General features: G+C 37.6%; 1 protein-coding gene across 3 annotated transcripts in view; it reads right to left on the bottom strand.

The window, feature by feature from the left end:
* Positions 1–20,801, bottom strand: part of RNASEH2B (ribonuclease H2 subunit B) — a 44,139-nt gene that overhangs the window by 9,056 nt on the left and 14,282 nt on the right. For 2 of the 3 annotated variants that reach the window (XM_074913498.1, XM_074913517.1), the window contains 7 exons: positions 19,156–19,263; positions 16,836–16,912; positions 14,196–14,316; positions 8,893–8,957; positions 7,654–7,759; positions 4,572–4,650; positions 3,032–3,074 (listed from right to left, as the gene is read on the bottom strand). In XM_074913498.1, coding sequence (XP_074769599.1) covers positions 3,032–3,074; positions 4,572–4,650; positions 7,654–7,759; positions 8,893–8,957; positions 14,196–14,316; positions 16,836–16,912; positions 19,156–19,263 — 599 coding nt within the window. The remainder of the gene's footprint in view (positions 1–3,031; positions 3,075–4,571; positions 4,651–7,653; positions 7,760–8,892; positions 8,958–14,195; positions 14,317–16,835; positions 16,913–19,155; positions 19,264–20,801) is intronic. The other variant, XM_074913508.1, reaches the window with a different exon arrangement.

Here is a 20,801-nt window from a genome sequence, read left to right as displayed (position 1 = left end):
ATGTCAGTGCAAGTAAATAGAAATGGTTTGAAGGATATATACCTATAGGCGCCAGTGTACAAGCTTGCCTTGCTCCTCTGAGATTGTGAAATAAAGGAGTGTTTTAATCCCTCAAGTTGCAGACTTAAACACAGAAGTATCCTACACACCCTGGTCAGTGCTTTGGAAATTAATCAGATCCTCAGCAAGATTTCACTGCCCAACAACTGAACAGTTCTAAGCTTCATTTCCTCTTTAACCAAACTGCTGAAATAAAACTATTTTTAGAAATAGATTCTTAGAACTATCCCAATGGTATAAAAGTTATTCATACATAATATGTAATGTACATCACATGTAGTTTAATATAGTTGTTGTAACATGCTTATATGGCTAATGAATATCAGTTGGCTCCTGATGTGTATTTAATATTTCTTACAGTGCGTAAAGATAATTCTTAACTGAATCAAAGGGCCAAGTAACTGTGCAGCCAGAACAACTGTCCAACCACATGGAAATAACTTATATGAATGGATATTCATTGGAGAATAAATACTGTTAATAACAGTAAGGCCTAGTTATTCCTGCATGTGCTAGCTGACATACTGCTTAACAGAACAGTCACTGAACCAGCCAGAAATGAAGTTATTTTAGACTTTGTTTCAGTAAGTAGCAGGGACACTGCAGGAAAGGTCAGCGTAGAGCGACCTAATTTCAGTAGACATAGGGTGCCTCAGTTTAAATTAAATGGAAAGGATAATCAAAATTAGGTTCTTAATTCTAGAGGTGCAAATTTTGTAAATCACATGCCTTACTTCTCTAAGCCAAAGCAAAGGGACTTGGTGTCTGAGGAGGACACCTGGAATGTAAAAGAAAAAGATGGAAGTAGTGATTCTGGATCTTTTACTTCCAACAATGTGAAAAATCTTGAAGGAAAGAGCTTCTCAGAGTAAACTATATGAATGCTCTCTCTTGTTCACACAGATGCACATGTATTCCACCCCCCCCCCCCCCAAGATACTAGGAATAAGGAGAATTCTACAATGAACGAGGAAAAAAAAGACTGCCAAAAAAAAAAAAAAAGAGGATTTTTTTTAAGGGTCAGGTAATACTGGGATAAAGTGAGAACTGCCAAAAAGTCAGTCTGAGTTAGACCTTGGAAAGGAAATAAAAACAAATAGTAGAAGGTTGTTTAGCCACAGAGGCAAAAAGAGAATAAAAAAGAAAAAGTGAAGCTGCTACACAGTAAGGATTGGATAGATATTAAAGCTAATCTGTGTGTAGCCCCAAAATGGAATAAATCCTTTGCCTAAGTAAATTGTTTTCAATAAAGATGAAGAGGTTAAACACAGGGGCAGAAAAGAGAAATCACTCTATTCAAGATAGAATTAAAACTCAATGTGCTGACACTGTTGAGAGACTGCCTCAGAAATCACAAGTCCAGAGGGAAAACCTGGCAACTGCTCTATCAGGTAGGGACGATATTGCTGCAGAATAGCCAAACGCCCATCCATACATAAGGAGGAAAAAGCAATAGCATGCCTCAGCAGAATGGAGAGGGGGAAAAAAGTGAAAGAAGGAAGAATAATTAAGGATATGAAGTAGATGAAAACTAAACATAGGTAATGCCTACCAACTTAATCTTTTTTTCTCAAAGATAACACATTTTTTGGTGACAGAAAATGTGAAGGGTTGCCAGAGGACTTGACATGGTGCCACTTAAGGAACTGAAATTACAGAAAACAGAGACTGCATAAGAATTTTAAGGTAGGTAAGAAACTGGGTAAAAGGGAAGCAAAGGCAAATAATGCAGAAAGGGATGTCACTGGATCAGATTACTAGTGGAGTGTCATGAACAATATCTATTCCAAATGTTCATTAATTGTTAATTAAAGATAACAGCATTCTAACATTTGCTGAATGTACACCACTGAGTAGCATTATGTATATCTAAAGAGCTTTTAACACTGTGAAGAAAAAGCCAGAGAACCTTCAAGACTGGAAACATTAAAAATGGATGAAATGTACAGAAGTCTAAGATCAGGTACTAACTGCATGAATTTCTTGTAGATCAACTAAAAATTGCAGTGGAGAAAAAAACTCAACTGTGTGTCTTAACCATTCACAGCATGACTGTAAGCTATCTGGTACATCACAGAATAACAGAGGCAAATGGGATTCTAAGATGTAATGAGATAAAGTACTTCCAGTTAAGACAAGAAGGAAAGAATGACATCATATTTTATCAGTAAAGGTTTTATCATGAATAATTATGTATGATTCTGGTCACCTGCTTTGAAACAATTGGATTAATCTTGGAATAGATGTAAAGAAATGTTCCTGCAATGATGAGGGATGGAGAACCCATCTTATACAACCAAGTTTGGCTTCACAAAATGAAAACACAAAGGATATCTGTTTTCCCTTTACACTCTGAGAGAACTAATGTTAGGGAGGGAAAAGAGCCATTTCAATTAAAAAAAAAAAAAGATAATGTTAGCACAAAAGCACAGGGGATTAAATTGGCCATGAATAAATTCAAGGTGGAATTTACAGGAAGGTTTCTGAGCATCAGAGGAATGAGGTTATAGAACAGTCTTCCAAGAGAAGTAATGGAAATAAAAAACCCTAATGAGACTTACGGTGAAGAATGGTCAGTATATGAGAGATTATCCAACATGGTTGTCTGGGAATCCATGACCCAGGAGGTCCCTTTCAGGGTCCTCATAAATTACATATGAAAGAAAGCCTATGAGGTCATACTGTCCCATCAACCTCAATAAAACTAAATAAGCAAAACATGTATGAAGACTGCTGACCAAAACCATTAAATATGCTTCTCTCTTTCCCTCCCCTTTTTAAACAGAAAAAACAACCAAAATATTCCTTATCAAAAAATATGAAGTGCCTGGTAAATTTCTTGCATTATTTCAGACTGGCTTTTCACAAGGCCAACTTACGTATTGTCTTGTACCCAGTGCTTGGCCTAGTCTAGTTTAAACAATAATTCAGAGAAATTAGTTTACAACACAGTATCTTAATGTTCTCCTACCTTCAATGGTGGTTCTAGTGCTGGACTTTTAAGTTCTGGGAGCCTGAGGAACAAAAGATTTTAAGTATACATTAAGACAGCTGGATTGTACAACCTAAATCTTGTAATTCCTTTCCCACAAAGACTGCTTTGGTCATCAGGTGCTCACACATGGCATGTGTTTGCAAAATAAGTAGTTCATGGGCTCTACATTTCTGACTTAGACCACTAAAACAAAGCCAAGCACCATACAGAAACATGGGCTTTAAAAAAAGTTCTTATATCTGGCAACTAAACCAGAAGAACTTCACCTCACTTTTGAAAACCTTGGCTACTAGTGAGTTGATATTATAAAGCAAATAACATCTCTTCAAGCTGCAAATTGCACATTTTTCCATAGGCCACCATAACAGAACACTTTGAACAGAACTGAATTGAAGGGCAGGTGCAGGGTCCCAGTGATGCTCCAAGCAAAGTCTGCTGCTGGCAAGGAACACCAGGATGAAGATGCTGGCTCTCCTTCCAGATTTAAATATCAGCTAACACAGGTTAGATATGTGAAGTCAAAACCCCAGCAGCACTGAATGAGCACGGAAAAGGAAAGAGGACTGGGAGTAAAGATTCTACTCCTGGCTCTGCTGCTTGTTGTTTGACAATTCTGGACAAATTGCTTTAACTCTTTGGATTTCCTGCTCCCCTTGTTTTCAAATGGGATCCATTGCTCAGGGTTTGTCCTGGTCTCAGCTGGGATAATTTTTTTCCTAGTAGCTGGTATAGTGCTGTGTTTTGGATTTAGTATGGGAATAATGTTGCTAACACAGTCGTGTTTTAGTTGTTGCTAAGTAGCGCTTATCCTAAGTTAAAGATTTTTCAATTTTCCATGCTCTGCCAGCAAGCAGGTGCACAAGAAGCTGGGAGGGAGCATGGCCAGGGCAGCTGATCTGAACTAGCCAGAGGAATATTCCATACCATAGAACATCATGCTCAGTATATAAACTGGGGGGAACTGGCTGGGAGGGGCAGATTGCTGCTCAGGGATTGTCTGGGCATTGGTGAGTGGGTGGTGAGCATTGTGTCTCGCTTTTCTTGGGTTTTATTTCTCTCTTATTGCTGTTATTAATTTTCATAACTGTTATTACTGTTGTTGTTAATTTTACTTCAGTCATGAACCTGTTCTTATCTCAACTCATGAGTTTTACTTTTTTTGCCAATTTTCCTCCCCATCCCACTGTGGGGGGAGGAGTGATTGAGTGGCTGCATGGTGCTTAGTTGCCAGCTGGGGGTTAAACCATGACAGGGTTTCATGATGCAACTGTGATAACAGACATATCAGGTTATATATTACATCTCTCTACCAGCCCATGGTCCTTAGCATCATAGGAACAACAGAAATACACAACCTACATTTTTTAAAAAATCACAGTTACAGTGTGGCAAATATGATCTCATTGTGTCACTCACTGCAACCCTGATGGAACAAATCTCAGTATTCAACAGAAATGACCAAAAGGACATTAATGTATGCCATATAAAACTAGCAGCTATCTGGAATGATACTTACCCCAAGTATTTTTGCAACTCCTTACTCAGATCTTCAGGAATATATTCTGATATTAATCCATGGGCATATCGTACATAGTCTTCAGGAACAGAGCAGGGAGTGGGAAGAAGAAAAAGAACATTCACATTATACAGTCACGTTGCCTTAGCCATGTTGCATGTGCTACCATAAATCATGAGGTTGAATTAATAGTAAGAGACTTCTAATGGATACACTGTGATGGCTCTCTGTGTTGAGTAGTTTATGTTATATGACACTTGTAGGTTTATTTAAAAAGTAAAGACTTACTACACTCACTTTGTCAACACATGTTATTAATATCTGCTGTACATACTTCACAAAAGCTGTTCACTTTCTGAGAATACTAGATACCATGTATATTTCTGAAGAAATTAAATTTTAAAAACCTGCAAAAGTAAAAAGCTGACTCAACAGAACACGCAATCATTAATTTTAAAGCATCTGGATCTTACAATTATTTGGCAAGGGCTTCAGTACTAAAGTACATTTTCTGGCTTCAACTGAAAACAATTAGATGAGACAATGAGTCTATTTCAAAGTCTTGTGCTTAATTTCAGTACTTTACAGAAAATGCCAAGGCCTATCTAAACATCACTGGCAAGAGGGGATAATTATCTGTGGAAATATGAACTACTAGAAACTGTTTTCAGTATAGGGCACTCCTGATACAAATGTTTTTCTGAGAGATTGGGAAAAAAAAGTGACCTTTTCATAACTTGAAGTCCTAAACCAGATCTTTTCCGGTCATGTGCTACACAAGTACTTACTGATCATGGGCTGGATCTTTTAAACTTGCCGTTGTTGGTGTTGCTAGGGAGTAACAGCACCATGCTCAGGAAGTATTTGCCAGACAGACATTAAGCTAAAATCTCACCTCTGAATTCCATCTACAACAGGCCAGCTTTATCTGTTCATATGCATACATACTTAGAGAGTTCAGAAGCATGTGGTGACCTAGCCTCAGCATTGTAAAGAACTATTTCTTCCGTGCCAGAGATAGCTTCCTCTTTTTTTAATCTAAAAAGCCCAATGCAAACTGACACTGAAGCAGAAAGCATTAACAAACTGATATCAGCATATGCATTTCAACTATACTGACATCAAATTTTTAGTATCTCCCATCTGCACTTCTCCTTCCTCCGCTGCCTAGATTCATCAAGGATTTGTCACTTTCTGAGCCCACTTTAGGGTCAAGAGAGAACAACAAAAAGTTCCAATCCAAGGCAATTTCACCTCAGCACTTAGTATGTCCAATTTATTGCTTAAGAAAAATATTCCCATCATTTCACTCTTTGCATATGACACTGAAGTCAACTGCTATTATTCTGTACTAAATACAAAATCCATTCTCTTTGCATTTCTGCCTTGAAGCAATCTTCACTGACTTCCTTTAGCAATTTTAAAATACTACTGTTTGCCTTCTAGGGAGTCTGTGTTCTCACCCTAGCTTTGCTTTGATGTTAACCTCCTGTTAAACATCAGGAATACTTGTGCACCTGCCTTCTTTGTCTTCTGAATGAAATATTCCAGTCTCACATGCTACACTTCCTCTCCTTCCCTCCTTCCCCATTTGCACCCATTACATCCTCACAGATTTTTTCCCTACAACATCTGTAGATGCTAACTACATATACCCATCCATTTATAAGGTACTGAAATTTCACAATACCCTATGAAAGCAATTCTCTACAGAAATAAATTGCACTGTCATGGCAGTGAAAGGATCAGACAAGAAAATTAGTCTTATTAAAAATTAAGTGTTAAGTAAGGTCCATTTGACTTCCCATTATTCACCCTGCTACATACAGTGGGACTGCCTCCAAAACTTACCTATTTTTAATCCCCAGTATTACCCATTTCAAATCTAAAAAAGGCTTTTCAAAAGACTATAATATATCCATGTTACTGTAAGTAAGTAGGAAGGTGGAAAAAACACTGCAGATGAGCTATTTTATTACAAGTTTCAGAGATAAAGTATTTAAGCATAGTCAATATGGTTGCTGTCAGGACAATTTTCCCTTTCTTTAAAAAAATGGGGGTGAGGAAAAGGATGAAAAGCTACTGTAAAGTTAAAGTCACAAGTTTTCCAGCTTTGCCTCTTTTTAAAAACCATATATTACAATCTCTGTTCTATAAAAATGTCTAGTTGCCTCTTAAATCTCATTTATGTTGTTTCCTTTGATATCATTACTTGGTAACTCATTTTCCCCTTCGTCAGCAAGTTGCTTTGTTTCTCCTTAGTTTTCAACAGCATGCAGACTTCTGAATGTCTTTGTAACAAGAAACAATTTGCTTTTGTTTGTCTTGTTCTAAAGACATCTTAATTTTCATTAACATTCAAAGAAATGATTCCAAGTCCATTTTCAGGTTTCTCTACACAACTTCATATCCCAGTAACATTCAGGACGTTGTCCTCCCCAGGGAAAAGGTGACTAGAAGCAACCAGGATCACTCCAGACTTTTTGGTACCAGGACTGTCAATTTCAGGGCAATTTAATACACTTCTTATTTTTTTTTGCCCTTAATAAGCACAACACTTGTGTATTCTATACATTTGTCACATAAAGTAATGTCTGGACTGAGAGCTTTTACTCTGTGACTATGACTTCCTAAGATCCCTTGCCTTTTTTGAGAATTCTATGAAAGGCATTTGTATGCTAATAAAAATAGTAATTAAAAAGAAGTCTGTTCTAATACAGAAACATTTATTAGGCAGACACTCATACATATTATAAGCATGTGTCCTACTGTCCAGGACAACCTCAGTTCAGCAAAACATTTCAGCATATATTTCACTGAGAAAAACATCTCCTTTAACTACAGAGAAGCTGAAAGAACCCCAGCTGAAACCTACTGTTAATTACAATGTCATAGGATGAAGATACCAAAGAACTCAGAAAAGTCAAGGCACACAGTCACAACATATATGGAATTTTCTGTACAAGGAATAAATTTACTGCAAAGGCCAATTTCAATACATTTTAGATTCTAATCATGTGTTTTATCACCATGTATGTAATTTCACAAAAATAGAATTCATTACAATGCTTAGTTTTCTTACCTTCTTTAGTATCTGTGATCTGTTTACCACTGATAAATGCAGCTGCATGTACCCTTTCACCTACAGATATATTGTTGCTTTTAAGTGCTTTCACTGTTTGACTGACCTATAGGAAACCACAGAATGAAATGTCTGTATCAGTGTTGTTATGCACATATTAATGCAGTGACAAAGCTCTTGTAATTTTGTTTCAAGCATATAAAACACTCAAGTTATGGACTGTGGTGAAATTTAATATACATTTGTAATGACTAGCATATGAGCTCAAACAACCTAAAGAAACTAGCATGTCTTTGAACATGTTGCCTTGGCAACACAGCACCAGTTTTGCAGCACCCTTAGATGAGTAGAGCTACTCAGATGCAACAGCCATGATTATACAGGTGAGAAAGACACCTGCTTGGAGAACAGAGAATGCCTGAGCTCAGCTGGATTGCAAAGGCAGTCCTGATGGAAATCAAAGATAAAGAACTTTACAGGGTACTGCTATACTGGATTTAACAGAGATATAACTGGCAGAAGAAGATATATTCAACAACACAAACAGGTACTTGTTCAAATGTAAATATTCAGGTATTCATTACAAGATAGATATCCCCATGCCTCATCATTACATTGCATTGACTAATGTAAATGACAAGGCTTCCTTGTAACATGTGATGCATACAATCTTTTTCTACAAAGTGGTATCATAGTAGGGACACATATGTGTGTGTAAAATGAGATTTGCCTTCTTTATACCAAAACACAGACCACATCGAACTTAGCTATAACACTAGTTTATTTTCTGCATACTGTACAGACCTCTTGAACAGCATGATTGGATCAGGATAGCAGCAACCACACTAGGACCATTCTGAGAGATTCTGCCAAAACTTCATGAGGAAACCCATTTGTAACAAAAAACCAAGGCATTCTGTCCAGCTTTAAAGCATGGCAGAATTTAAAAGCTGCAAGAGTCAAAGCTCTCCTCTAGCCCATCTGTGAAGTGGACAAAGCAAAAGACAAGCACCTCACCTTATGCAAAGCCTACAGAAGACAGCCAGCCCCAACAAAAAGAGAAACGTAATAAATTTGTCATTTCTCTAATATCACATTCCCAAGTGCAAGAACTTTATTGTGATATCTGTCCTTGGACAGGACACATACCTTGAACTGCGGCACAGCACATGGCTCAAATACAAATATGGACAAGCTAATAAGCATTTTCATTTTGAAAGTAGAAGAGAAACATAATACCTTTATCTTTAACCACTTCAGTGTCTTCTCTTGGCTGTATCTGTGGAATTTCTGACTGCCAATCTCTGAGAAAAAACAAGTAAGAGGAAGAAAGTAATGACTGGTTTGGACTGCATTTTCAATACATTTAAGATCTTTGAAGTTGTAGATACAGCATGAAAGTTAATTTGCAGCTTGCACATGTTTGATATCAGGGCAATAAGTTTCAAAAATATTGGAAATGTGAAAAAATAAACAGACTGAGCCGATATCCACAAGTCTGAACAACATGACAATTCTCTAATTAGGCCCTAATCCAGCAAAGGACATATTTTATTTATTTATGTGTAATCTTGGGCTGCATGGATTCACCGAGATTCTTCCCAAGCCCTTGAAGTTTGCCAAACCTTCACTGCCCTGTGCCACCAGACTGTGTATTTTAACTACACAGTTCACAACACAAAATGTTCATTCCACGACTACTTTTTTTTTTTAAAACATCATATCTTAAATCTTTACTTACTGTATTCCAGCACCTAGTGAGAGAGTTGGTTAGTGAAGACAAAACATCCACCCTTTTAATAAACCCTTTTCCTATCAGTTCTCCCAGTTCTCCCCTCTGACTTCAGAGTGCGACTAAAGCAAAAGTTTGACTTCTGTCCCCCTTTTACATAGTGTCAAAAGAAAATTATTATACAGTGTCAAAAGAAAATACAGAATCCAAAATGGTGAAACACACTCCTCGTGGGAGGAAGTACATGATTCATTTCTGTTTTACTGAGCAACATAATGTAACTCAATGATATAAAAATTTCAGAAAGTGTTTCCCCTGTGATAACTAGGGTATCATGAACACTTGCTATTCACATGTGATCAGTTATCTGGAGACATGCAAGATCACAATGCTGAGGCAAAGGAGAGAAAATTACAAAGGCTCATGGAAATGTCAGTATAAAAATTCAGTATTAATTCCCAGAAAACTACATTTTGGGAATGGAATAAAATGCCTAATAAGATTTCACAGGAGATTTTAGAGTCCACTGTGTTTCAGTCTTTTTCTTTAACAGGTATTTCAGTAAGTTTAAATCTCCTGTATATCATTCCCATAAATACCTACATCTGTTTCATGTCATTTACTGATCCAGTATGATATTCCAACACTCAGTTCATGGAGTTTCCTTCCCCCCTTGCAAACAACAACATATTATTTATGATTACTTCAGCATTTCCTTCTTTGGGGTTTATCTTGGCTCTTTCAAATTGCATACAAATAGCTAACTATTATGTGCTCTTTGTGTATGCATGGTAGGGGATATGGAGAGGTTGAGGAAACCTTTACAAAATAAAGTTTATATCTATTGCAACAGTTGTAGAACAGTAAAATGCAAAAATTCTTCAAAGCAAAAAGAAAAAAAAAACCTAACATGCACTTGGCTTCATGAAGTTGTTGAGTTACAGGTAAAGTAATTAGCTGTGACATTGCTGGCTGCAGCCTTTAGGACTTAAGAAGTTTCTAAATGGCTCTGAAAGAAAAGAAGCAGAAAATGGGGGAGACGCTCTGGATACTTGAACCTTTGAAACTTGAAGTTTCAAAGAACTAACATGGTTTGGGTCCAAGTACAGTGAGTATGATTCGTGGATTCCTCTCTTATCTAAGAAAGTTCGAGGAAGGGACATCCTCTGGCCACCATCCCCCACCAACCCATGCTGAAAAATAATTCTAGTCTGGATTCCCAAGCAGACTCCCCCACAACAGTCAGATTCAGAGTGACTCAGTTCAGAAAGGAAACGTAGAACTGTGAAGCCATTTTCATTAAAACACGTGAAAAATAATTACACTGAACGCTTCAGAGATCACATTGTTTGAAAATATTTTGTGTGCTTGACAGTTTTGACTATTAAACTCTAGAAACTGACAATATTTGAGACCTCTGAAGAATTAAAGTGAGTTATGAAAGTCACAAACTGCTGACAAAAGGATTCAATATTGGAACGTGGATTTAACATGTGATGCACATTTGATATTGGTGAGAGTTAGCGACTATGTTTGATAATATGAGTATATATTGGAAAGCCTTTTGTTCCCTAATGTGTCTGGTGCCTATAAAACTGGTCAGAGACATCTGGAAAGATTGGGTTTGAGAAATACAGATGGAATATAAGTGGTTCTACAATTAAATAATATGTTCAGCGATCGGGTAATCGCTATGTAGACTTGGAAGTTTCCCTGATGTATTGTTGAGCAAACTGCCTAAAGCACATTTTAACATCCATTTTCTCAGTGTTTTCCATAACTCTGAAACTCATATGGCCCCTTTTTTCATACCTTCTGGGAATACAAGCTTGGCAATATTACTTAGTTATTCTAATCAGGTAAGTTTTCTTGGCTCTTCATGTTAATCACATCAGACAAGATCACAGTGCAGTTTTTGCCTTGCAAAATGAAACAGAGTAACACTCTAGAAATGGAATTCATAACCCTTTCTTAAACCTTCTCTATTGTACTTTCTATCCGATGTTTGAATTTATTAGCAAACAACCTGCCTCACCCAGATTTAGCAAGCTGTAACACACCCTTTCCCCAACTACTAAAGCAGGTAACCAGGAATTTAATCCAGCAGAATGAATTTTCAATGCCCTTCAACACTGAGGCCAGGGAAGGTGGAATTTCTGCTAATTCAGTAAGTGTAAACTGTGAGTGCTCTACAGTAACAATTTGTTAGACAGTGCCTTAAGATTACGAGTGAAATAATTAATGTTGTTAGGTTCTGCCAAACAGATCAGAGCTGCAGAAGACTCAATACAACAGATACTTCTTACCCTAAAGCCCTACTCCTTAAACAAGAAAGGCTACCAAGTAGACAACAGGTCTTAGAGTTAGAAATGAGTACCTTAGTCATAATATTGGTATTTTTTACAGGCAATAAAAGACATGAGAATATGAAACACATAGAAGTTGATTGAACAGAAAAGTGATCTGTGCATGACAGGCAAGCAAGTGCCAATGTGTTTGTTGCATAACAATATGCTTGGTGTTCTAAAAAAAGAAAGAAATCCCAAGAAAAAGGCCCACTGTTACTTTCAACCCGACCTAAACCTGAACATGAAAAGAAACAGCAGGTACATGCAGGTACACGCCTAGGGACATCCAAGAACATCACATACAGCTGGTGTGTGTGTACAGATGTGTCCAGCTTTAATGACAAAAGCAATTTTTACCTTACATTTCAGAACAAAAACCAGGAAGTGAACATAACCTCTTTACGGTTAGTATAATTTGCTGGCAAAGTGACACAAACTTATAGGTGTACATCATACGTTATTAAAAACATCAATGCAAAAAAATCAGACAGTAAAGTATCTTCACTACTGCCTAACAGAACACAGTTTATAAGAGGATGTGCTTGTGGATAACAACTGCAATTACAATTTCAGAATGGATACAGAGGTTAGACCAAGATAAAAGACCTTGTCTATAGAAAATACTTTTTTTTTTTTAAATTAAATTTTTATTTTGCTGTTAAGAAGGGAACATAAATACTGCCCAAAGGCAGAACTGTTGTTTGGTGGAAGTGCCCCTTCAGAAAAACAATCCAGGACTTGCTTACATTCCTATACAGATTTCTTAGTTTGACAGCCTAGAGGATCTGGCATGATTTTTCACCTGCTCAGATGGGTGCACATAAGTTTAGTACCCCTTCTCTCACCTCTAGCTCCTTAGTCAGTGTTATGACAACTCGTAGGGCACAGCCTAAAAGCTTAACAAGAGTTTTTACTGGAAGTATTTCATCACTTCATGGGAAGGCAAAAATGGTTTTGCAGTTCAGATGCACCTGTCTTAAAAGAAGCCTTCTCAAAAGTCAGAACTCACCCAAAGAAAAAGGTTGCCTGCTCCAAATGATATTGAATGGAACTATATGTTTTCTGACGGTTCTTTTGGAAATCCAGGATTATCACAACAGCAACTATCCCAGTCCCAGCAAGAATGTAAAAAGAGTCTTGCTGCCCAGATTTCCTGCTCTCTTGTTAAAGCTATCATTTTCAACGGAAACATGTCCTGCCCTAAAGCCGAAATTGATTTTCTGGGGGAAACAACTGCCTTACATTACTGCCTATGCACCATATCATACAGGAAATACTTGGACATCTAAACCTTCCGGGAAAAATTCACATCCCCCCCCTTCATGTTCTATACAGCAATAAAGAGGTCTGGTGATTTACTTCTTAGCAGGGTTATCATTCTTCTACCATCTTTCCTTAGACACTTCCCAATCATCTGTAAATCACCTAAATATTTCACCTTATATATATCTATATTTCAATGAAAAGGCAGTTTTCAAGAAAGCAAGTTCCTAATATTTCTGGCTTTTAATTTGTGTACCTCAGCTCCTTGGAGGAGCTCTACATACATAAGGGTCAGACAGCTTAGTTGTTTTCATTTGGTGGTAGATTCAATGTTCTCAGACTCCTGTACCTCCTCCTGTAGATCTCCATCTGTGTGTAGGTAAATTACCATTCACAAAAGGAGAACACTCTTTAAAGGACTGAATATAAAAAGTGAGGTCTTGCATCTTTTGCAGGTCTGTCAAGCTGTGAAGATTATTTAATGCTCCTTCCCTAGAAAGCATCTATTGTCCTCAAATAAAATAAAAGCCCCCATACCAAAGGGAATTCTTTGGTATGGGCAAAGGCTGAGGAAACTATGTACAGAACTGATACTTAGCTATTTTTTTCCATTTAGGTTTTCTCTCTCATACACTTATACATCCAAATCAAGTTTTCTAGTTTAAAAAAATTAAGTCTTTGAACTGAAACCCACAACACTATCTTATGCAAAGCTAGAAAACTTGTGTTCTCCTTTCTCAGCAGCATATTCTCTCTTCTCCAGTTTTTCCTATTTATTGTTTAAATGCTTAGCAGCAAAGGGAGAAAAAAAAATCCAAGTGGACAATGGTTAACTTCTTCCACACCAGACCATCCTACACTAAATAAAGAATTTAGAGAGATGTAGAACTTTCATCAAAAGACAAATAAAGTTCACAACACATATGATAATGTCAAGAAGCCAGCTCTGATGAGTTTATCATTTTTAGGACACCTAGCAACAAGACTGCACAAGTATTTTAGGTTACAGCAGATGATCTGTGATCCACACATTACTATTCACAATACTGCAATGATGACTTCTAAGCTTAAGCTTCTGTTTTTAAAGTACAGCTGCATCCAGCACCATGGGTGTTTGGTAAAGCAAAAAAATCTATCTTATAATGAAGTGACATGAACAAATCCAGCCCTTTTTTTGCCTCCCAGCCCCTTTTTTTCACCTTTTTCTTCTGTTACATGATGTATGTACTGTTTAACATCTGCACACTTCAGCAGCAATGGGCAGTTAGGGTACTCTGAGTCTAGCACAACTTGATCGAGTGGCTGGAACTTGCCTCGCTGCTGAAAATACATCAAAGGGATTATAAAAGCATTATTATAATGTTAAGACACATATACACACTACACATATATAGAAATATATATGCATGCAGTGGCCATAGCTTTAAAATAAAGGATTTAAAGAAGACTCTATCTTGAATGGTAACACATGATACATTCAGAAACTGATCACAAAGCAAGCTATAAATATTTATTTCAAACCAGTAAATACCCACAAAATGCTGAACTCTTCAATTACTGCACTTAAAAGACTAAATTTAAAACAACATGGGGAGAAGCTAATGTGAAGTACAGCGTGATTTTTTTGGAAGATGACATAAGACACAGTAGTCGGTGTGTGCCAACAGTGTTTTAGACCAAAACCTGTTGGATTAAACCCAGTGTCATAACTTCCATTCAAATTTTGCTTTTCCTTCCATAAAGATAAATCTCAAAGGAGCAGGGCAGCTTCTGGAACACAGTTATTAACCTTTCACCTCTGCAAAGTCAATTCCAGTTTGGCCAGAGTATGTATATAAAGTGATTTTGGCACAACTTAAATAGCCCCACACATGACAGAACCATCAAACAAATTTTGCCGTTGCCAAACAATGCATAATCATTCAGCATGGTTTGGCACAACTGGCAGCCTTCCCTTTGGAATGATCCTTTAGCGCATCAGTACAAAGACTCAGTGAGCTCTCCATCCTTAGAGAGTGCATGGTCTCAGGAGCCAAAGCTGAAGTCATTATACTGGTCAGCATGAAAAAAACCCACTTGTGTATACTGCTTTCATTATTAATTACTCTTCTTGCTAGACAGTCAGAGGCTTAATAAAAGTAATCATCCATTGTTAAATCACAATAACAACAAGCAAACAAACAAAAAAAAAAGGCTTTAAAGATCTTTTTTCTCCTGAAAAAGAAAAGGCATAATAACAATGGCAAAAAGAAAGTTACGAGACACAGAAATAAAGCAGCAACAAACTACTTCCTACAGTTAATTTACCTGCACAGACCTGCTTGTGTCCCAGAGCAAGACTGCCACATTTACACTGTGCAGAGGCACAGAGCCTAGGTCAAGAAAGCCTGCTGTATAGGACACGGCTCTGCTCAGAAGACATATTAAGCATCCCTGCATCACACTATCAAAACCATCATAAGATACCCAGTGGGTACCCTGATACTCTTTAGTTCAAGCCACAAGTGACTGTGGTGCATTCAAGCTGGCCTTGCATTTGGTACCTGCAACACAATCCCCAAGACTTGCCTTTACTGAAGAATATACAAACTTAGGCAGGGCACTGCAGGAACGCTTTTGCCCTGATTCAGGACCCAGAACAGGTCTATGCATTCATCTGGCATCATGCCTGGCCTAGAAAACCAGAAAACCTAGAAAACAATGTAACGATAAAGTAAAGGGCAGTACAGGGCTGCTCCCAAGCACAGAAACAGCAGCAGTAGCTGTCCTTTGCTCAGGCGACCTTAATACTTTACCACAAAGACAGAGAAGATTTACTGTTTCCCTAATTGAAGTTTGGTATAAAGCTTTTGGAGGGATACTGAATTCAAACAGCGCACAGTGCCTAGAGGAGCTAAACTATTCCTTGTGAAATTACTTCTTCTGATGGTCCACTCTGAAGCAGGAACAGACTACAGAAATATAGAATATGTTTGCGCATCTTATACCATAAACAACTTAAAAATAACGGAACAATAGGTTACTATTACAAACATGTAATAGGACTTTATTTGTTCACCATATAAAAACTGTTCTGCGTTCTCCACTTGCAATCTAAAGCAGAAAACAGCAAGCAACCTTATAGGAAATACTCTTAGAGAAAAAACTCTTGAGATGCATAAAGTGAAATTATTGCCTCCATAAAACAAAAAACAAGGATCAACATTTACATTTTATTTTATACTCTTTTTTTCACAGGTAAACAATAAATCAATAACTTTGCCTATGTCTTTTGACATACTTCAGAAATTTGAGTGAGGTTTTGCCACACACATGATAAATCAACTAAGGCATTTATTAATTATCCAACTTTTGGATACTTGATCATCCTGTTGTTCTATGATACATCATCTCTACAAATACTGCTTCTAAAAAGGTAACAGTTCCTTTCAAATTCAAGGAAATGTTCCTTCTTCCTCCTCAAATTCTTCTTCCTTTTTCCCTTTTTTCCCAAAATGACACATCTATTGATGCCTCAGAAAGGGCACTAGTTTGTTTTACTCTGATGACATCTCATAATTCACTAGTTCTGCGATAGGCTCTCACAAAAGACAAAAGAGATTCTCTGCTCTCTTATAAAGGAGGTGATTACTCTGTTGAGATTGCAAGCTGACTCCTGGAATATACTTTACTGACCAAAAAACTTGATGCAAACAAAAGCACTTCTAAAGTGGATATCTCTGCTTTAAATGCAAAATTTCCATTATTATGGAAGGCCCTTTTTGTAAAATTAACATAACTTCTGCAGAAAATGAAGTCAGAATCATTTTCTTCTGAGAATTAAAATAAAGCAGGCTTACCTCCTTGTCTGCCTTTATGAGGTAGTAAAGTACCAGAAATAAGGGGTCCATTGGTGTAACAAACAGCAGGCGCCCATCTAGGTGACAGATTTATAGAAGGAAACTTAGTACCAAGAGACACAATACATTGACCTTTTATTTTTAGGATGTTTTTCAGGAGTGTGTGCAAGAGGAGAATATTTTTTTTTCTGTAAGTATAGAAACATTCTATTAAAATGGGCAGGAAAATAGTATTCATGATTTTATATTAAAAATACAGAACTCAATTCTCAACCCTGCCAAACCAGAGCACAAGTTCCACTGCAGTCTGCTGGCTTCAAGCACTCTTAGTTTTGCTTTTTTTCTGGACTATATCAAGAACAGCAAAATTGAAGCTGCCCTCTATTGGCAGATTTGGGTGTAACAGAAACTTGTTTTGGGATACCAGATATATCCAGTATACACTCCACCTCAAACACTGATCAAGGCAACACTGTCAAGGCAGAAGAGGTAAGTGAGGCAAGAGAGAGTTTCAAGAGCTAGTTAAGTTAGAACTGCCTCTCATCTGTAAGAACAAAATACATAAATCAGAAACTATGGCTCAGCATGTTGTATTCAAAGTTACACACAAAGAACCTGGTCTCCCATTGAAACAGACACCTCTACCCATCTGGAGCTCATTGCAGGACAATGGCTTAGTCAGGCTTTTTGTATAATTGTAGATAATTGGAAACAATGTAACATCAAGAAAATTCACTAATGAAACCCAATAACTGATGACAATTTGACATTAATTAGCAAACCAAAACCAAATAAATGCAGTTTTTTTGGTTGTTTTAAATCACATGATTAGATAATTAAAGAAAAGGAAATCCTATTGCAATGGCCCTAAAACTAACAAAAGATGGGGTGGGAAGAACATGGTTTGGATGAAGCTGATACCCAATCTAACATCTATATTACTAATATGATGCACTGCATGAGGCAAAGCAAGCATTAGGACTATTTACAAATATGAAAGCTTTGATAATAAACCTGGAGGGGAAAAAAGCCACTAGCCACAGTCTCAAAGCTTCCATTTAAATGCTGTCCACTGTACCTCCAGGAAGACTTTTTTTTTTTTTCCTAAAAAATTCAGCCTTACTGTAGGTGTACAAAGACCTCTGCCCTTCTCTGCAGATAACAAGATAATTTGCTTTAACTGCAAACACACAGCTTTTTTGTGTTGTTCTTCCCTTGGCCGTTTCAGAAATGCAGCAGCCCTAACATTCAGAAACAACTTTTCTGCCTGTATCTTTTAAAGAAAACTGAGGCGATGATTCCTTAAGGCAACTATTTCCCAAGGGCCAAAATAGAGGTTAGAAAGGGAGGGGAAGAATACAATATGGATATAATTGGAGGCAGCAAGCAGACCCAGTCTTTTGGCTCACCCCCAGATGGAACAAGGAAAAGCTCACAAGACATACTGCTTGCACTGCTCTATGCACCTGCAGAGGATGTTTAAAAGTTAACACAAGCTTTGGGATATTACTGTTAAAGAAGACATATATCTGGTGGGTTGCTTTTATTTATTACTATAAATGGTCTTTCTTCTAGTTAAAAAGGACAAAATAAATACACTTTCATCTCCTGAATTAATACTTACTGCTTGGTCTATAGACATGCTGGCAAAGAAACACTACTCCAGTGACATCCTTACTGATGAAGAATTGTTAAAGGTGTCACAAGCAGTAACATAAGTTTCCTCCTCATTTTCAGAAAGGTGAGCTAGGATCAGAGAATGGCTGAGATGGTATAGACAAGCTTACTTAAGACAAAACACTGAAAGTGCACCTTCAGACATCAGGCCTATCCTGAAATCCCAGCACTCACACAGGGGACTACAGAAGTAATTAAAAGAAAGCAAGATCATACATTCCAATGCCCTGGAGCCCTAACACATCGCCGCTCTGCTTAGGTAGCTAAATTCCAGCCCTTATTCCCTCACGTAGGATAACACATATTTTACTTACACTGAGGACTTGCTGGTCTGATTGACAAGGCAAGCTAAGTATTTTCAGTTTAAATACAATTGAATGACTTCCCCCCGCCCCCCCCTCCTCAAAGACAAATGAACATCTGTCTAATTGAGGCTGCCAAAGGCAGCCGTTTAAAGAGAGACCACAAAGCCCCCAGCCCTGGTTAAATCCAGATGGCAAATGAGCGTGTCAGAAGGTGGGGATGTGATGCAGCATGCCTCAAACAACTAAGAAAAACACCTGTAAATTTACTAGAAGAAAGAGGGAAAGTCTGTGTATGAACATTAGTTACAGTTGAGGGAAGGATACGTTATATTACTCACCTTGTTGAACAGTCTGACCTATAAACCAGGAACGATATTCCTCATGAAAAGCTTTTACTTCAAACAGCTGCTGTGCACCACTATTGAATAAGTAAAGGGTTGCTTCCCCTGTTGAAAAGAAATCTGGTTTGTGTTTGTAAGCCTTCGCAAAAATCAAAAGAATACCCAATACATCTGAAGAATGTCCCTTATATACATACAGACACACAAACATACACACATTCTACATAAACTCACTACAAAGAAAGCTCAGACAAAGAAAACTATTATATACAGATGTTCATTTACCAGCTCTATAAACCAAACTGAATTTGAATCAATAAATAAGATGTGTGAATAGTTCATCTTACAACACAAAGTCTTTGATCCAAACCCAAATCAAAATCACTGAAGAAATCAGCTTTTGTCTGATTGAAGGGGGAAGGTGGAAAACAAGAAAATTCATTCCATCATGTTTGTCTCCAAGATATCAATATCAGACTCTGAATTAGGGGAACAAAAGTCTCCATCTTTCAAGTGACAATTTTAATTTATTTTTTTTTTTCATCAAAATGGATTGATGATAATTCAGTATGGTGAACAATAAGGTGAACAAGGAAGCTAAAAGAAGTTGCTTCAAAGTGCCCATCAGAATCATGATAGTTTGGAAAGGAAAAGGAAAGCTCTATTTTACGCCACTCCATAGCACAGCTCCGCCATTTCACATTAGTTCTGGGTTATAATGAAAGGGTGATGACTGGCTTGCAAACAGCCGTTTCCATACCTAAACCAGAAAGTTGCCAGAACTACAGAAGGGGCTAATGAAATTTGGTCAGCTGAGTCTGCTGACTCGACTGGTCCTGTCTTGGTTATCAATCCACCTTCAAGACACAAGAACAGCTACAACATGGCAATCCTGCTCGGAACACATAAATTGCAAAGCTGTGCTGACTTGCAGATCATGGGCTGGCTCAACAGTCTCAGTGTAAGCTCCTGCAAGCTGACATCAGCACTGCTGTTCTCAGTCTGCAGAGATTCCGAGGTACAAAGGCAGGTCAGCTAAAATGGGCAGACACATCTCTTCCCAAAAATGACTTATAATGCATTCTTCCCCCTTTATCCACAAGGCTAACCAGATGTTTAACCTGACCTAAAGATACGGTTTCAGTTCTCTGATAATTTTTCTTTTGGGGAGAGGAGTGAAGAGTAGATATAAGGGGGAGCAGAGGTTTCAATCATTACCATGTGCTTTTCAACAAGGGTCTACACCATAGTTTGATCAGCACCAGACGTCAAAACTACTCACAGAAGTGCTCACTGAACAACTTAAGACTCCTACCAGTGAGTGCGCTGGCCAAATGTGGTGGTGAGCTATGAAATCTTGGAAGAGGGACCACTCCTATTGCCCAATTCCAGATTCTTAATTTATTTGCTTATGTTAAAAGGACAGTCATCACAGCTTCCCAACACTATCATTAGACACAAACTCTAGGAGGTGGAGAGAGAACCTAGGCAGCTTTGCTCACAACTTTACCAATTCAACTAGTTGCTTATATCTTGTGGTATAGTTATTTCCCTTCTTTTTGTTCAGCACTTGAAAAACACTTCTTTTGGTACTGCTGAATTGCAGGCTGAACCCTAGTTTACAGTCTTTGTAAGGGATAGAA

Source organism: Athene noctua, chromosome 1 (genome assembly GCF_965140245.1).
Source record: "Athene noctua chromosome 1, bAthNoc1.hap1.1, whole genome shotgun sequence".
In the NCBI taxonomy this organism is placed as follows: domain Eukaryota; kingdom Metazoa; phylum Chordata; class Aves; order Strigiformes; family Strigidae; genus Athene; species Athene noctua.
Note: the sequence above shows the minus strand (reverse complement) of the source record. Positions and strands in the feature narration are given on the sequence as shown.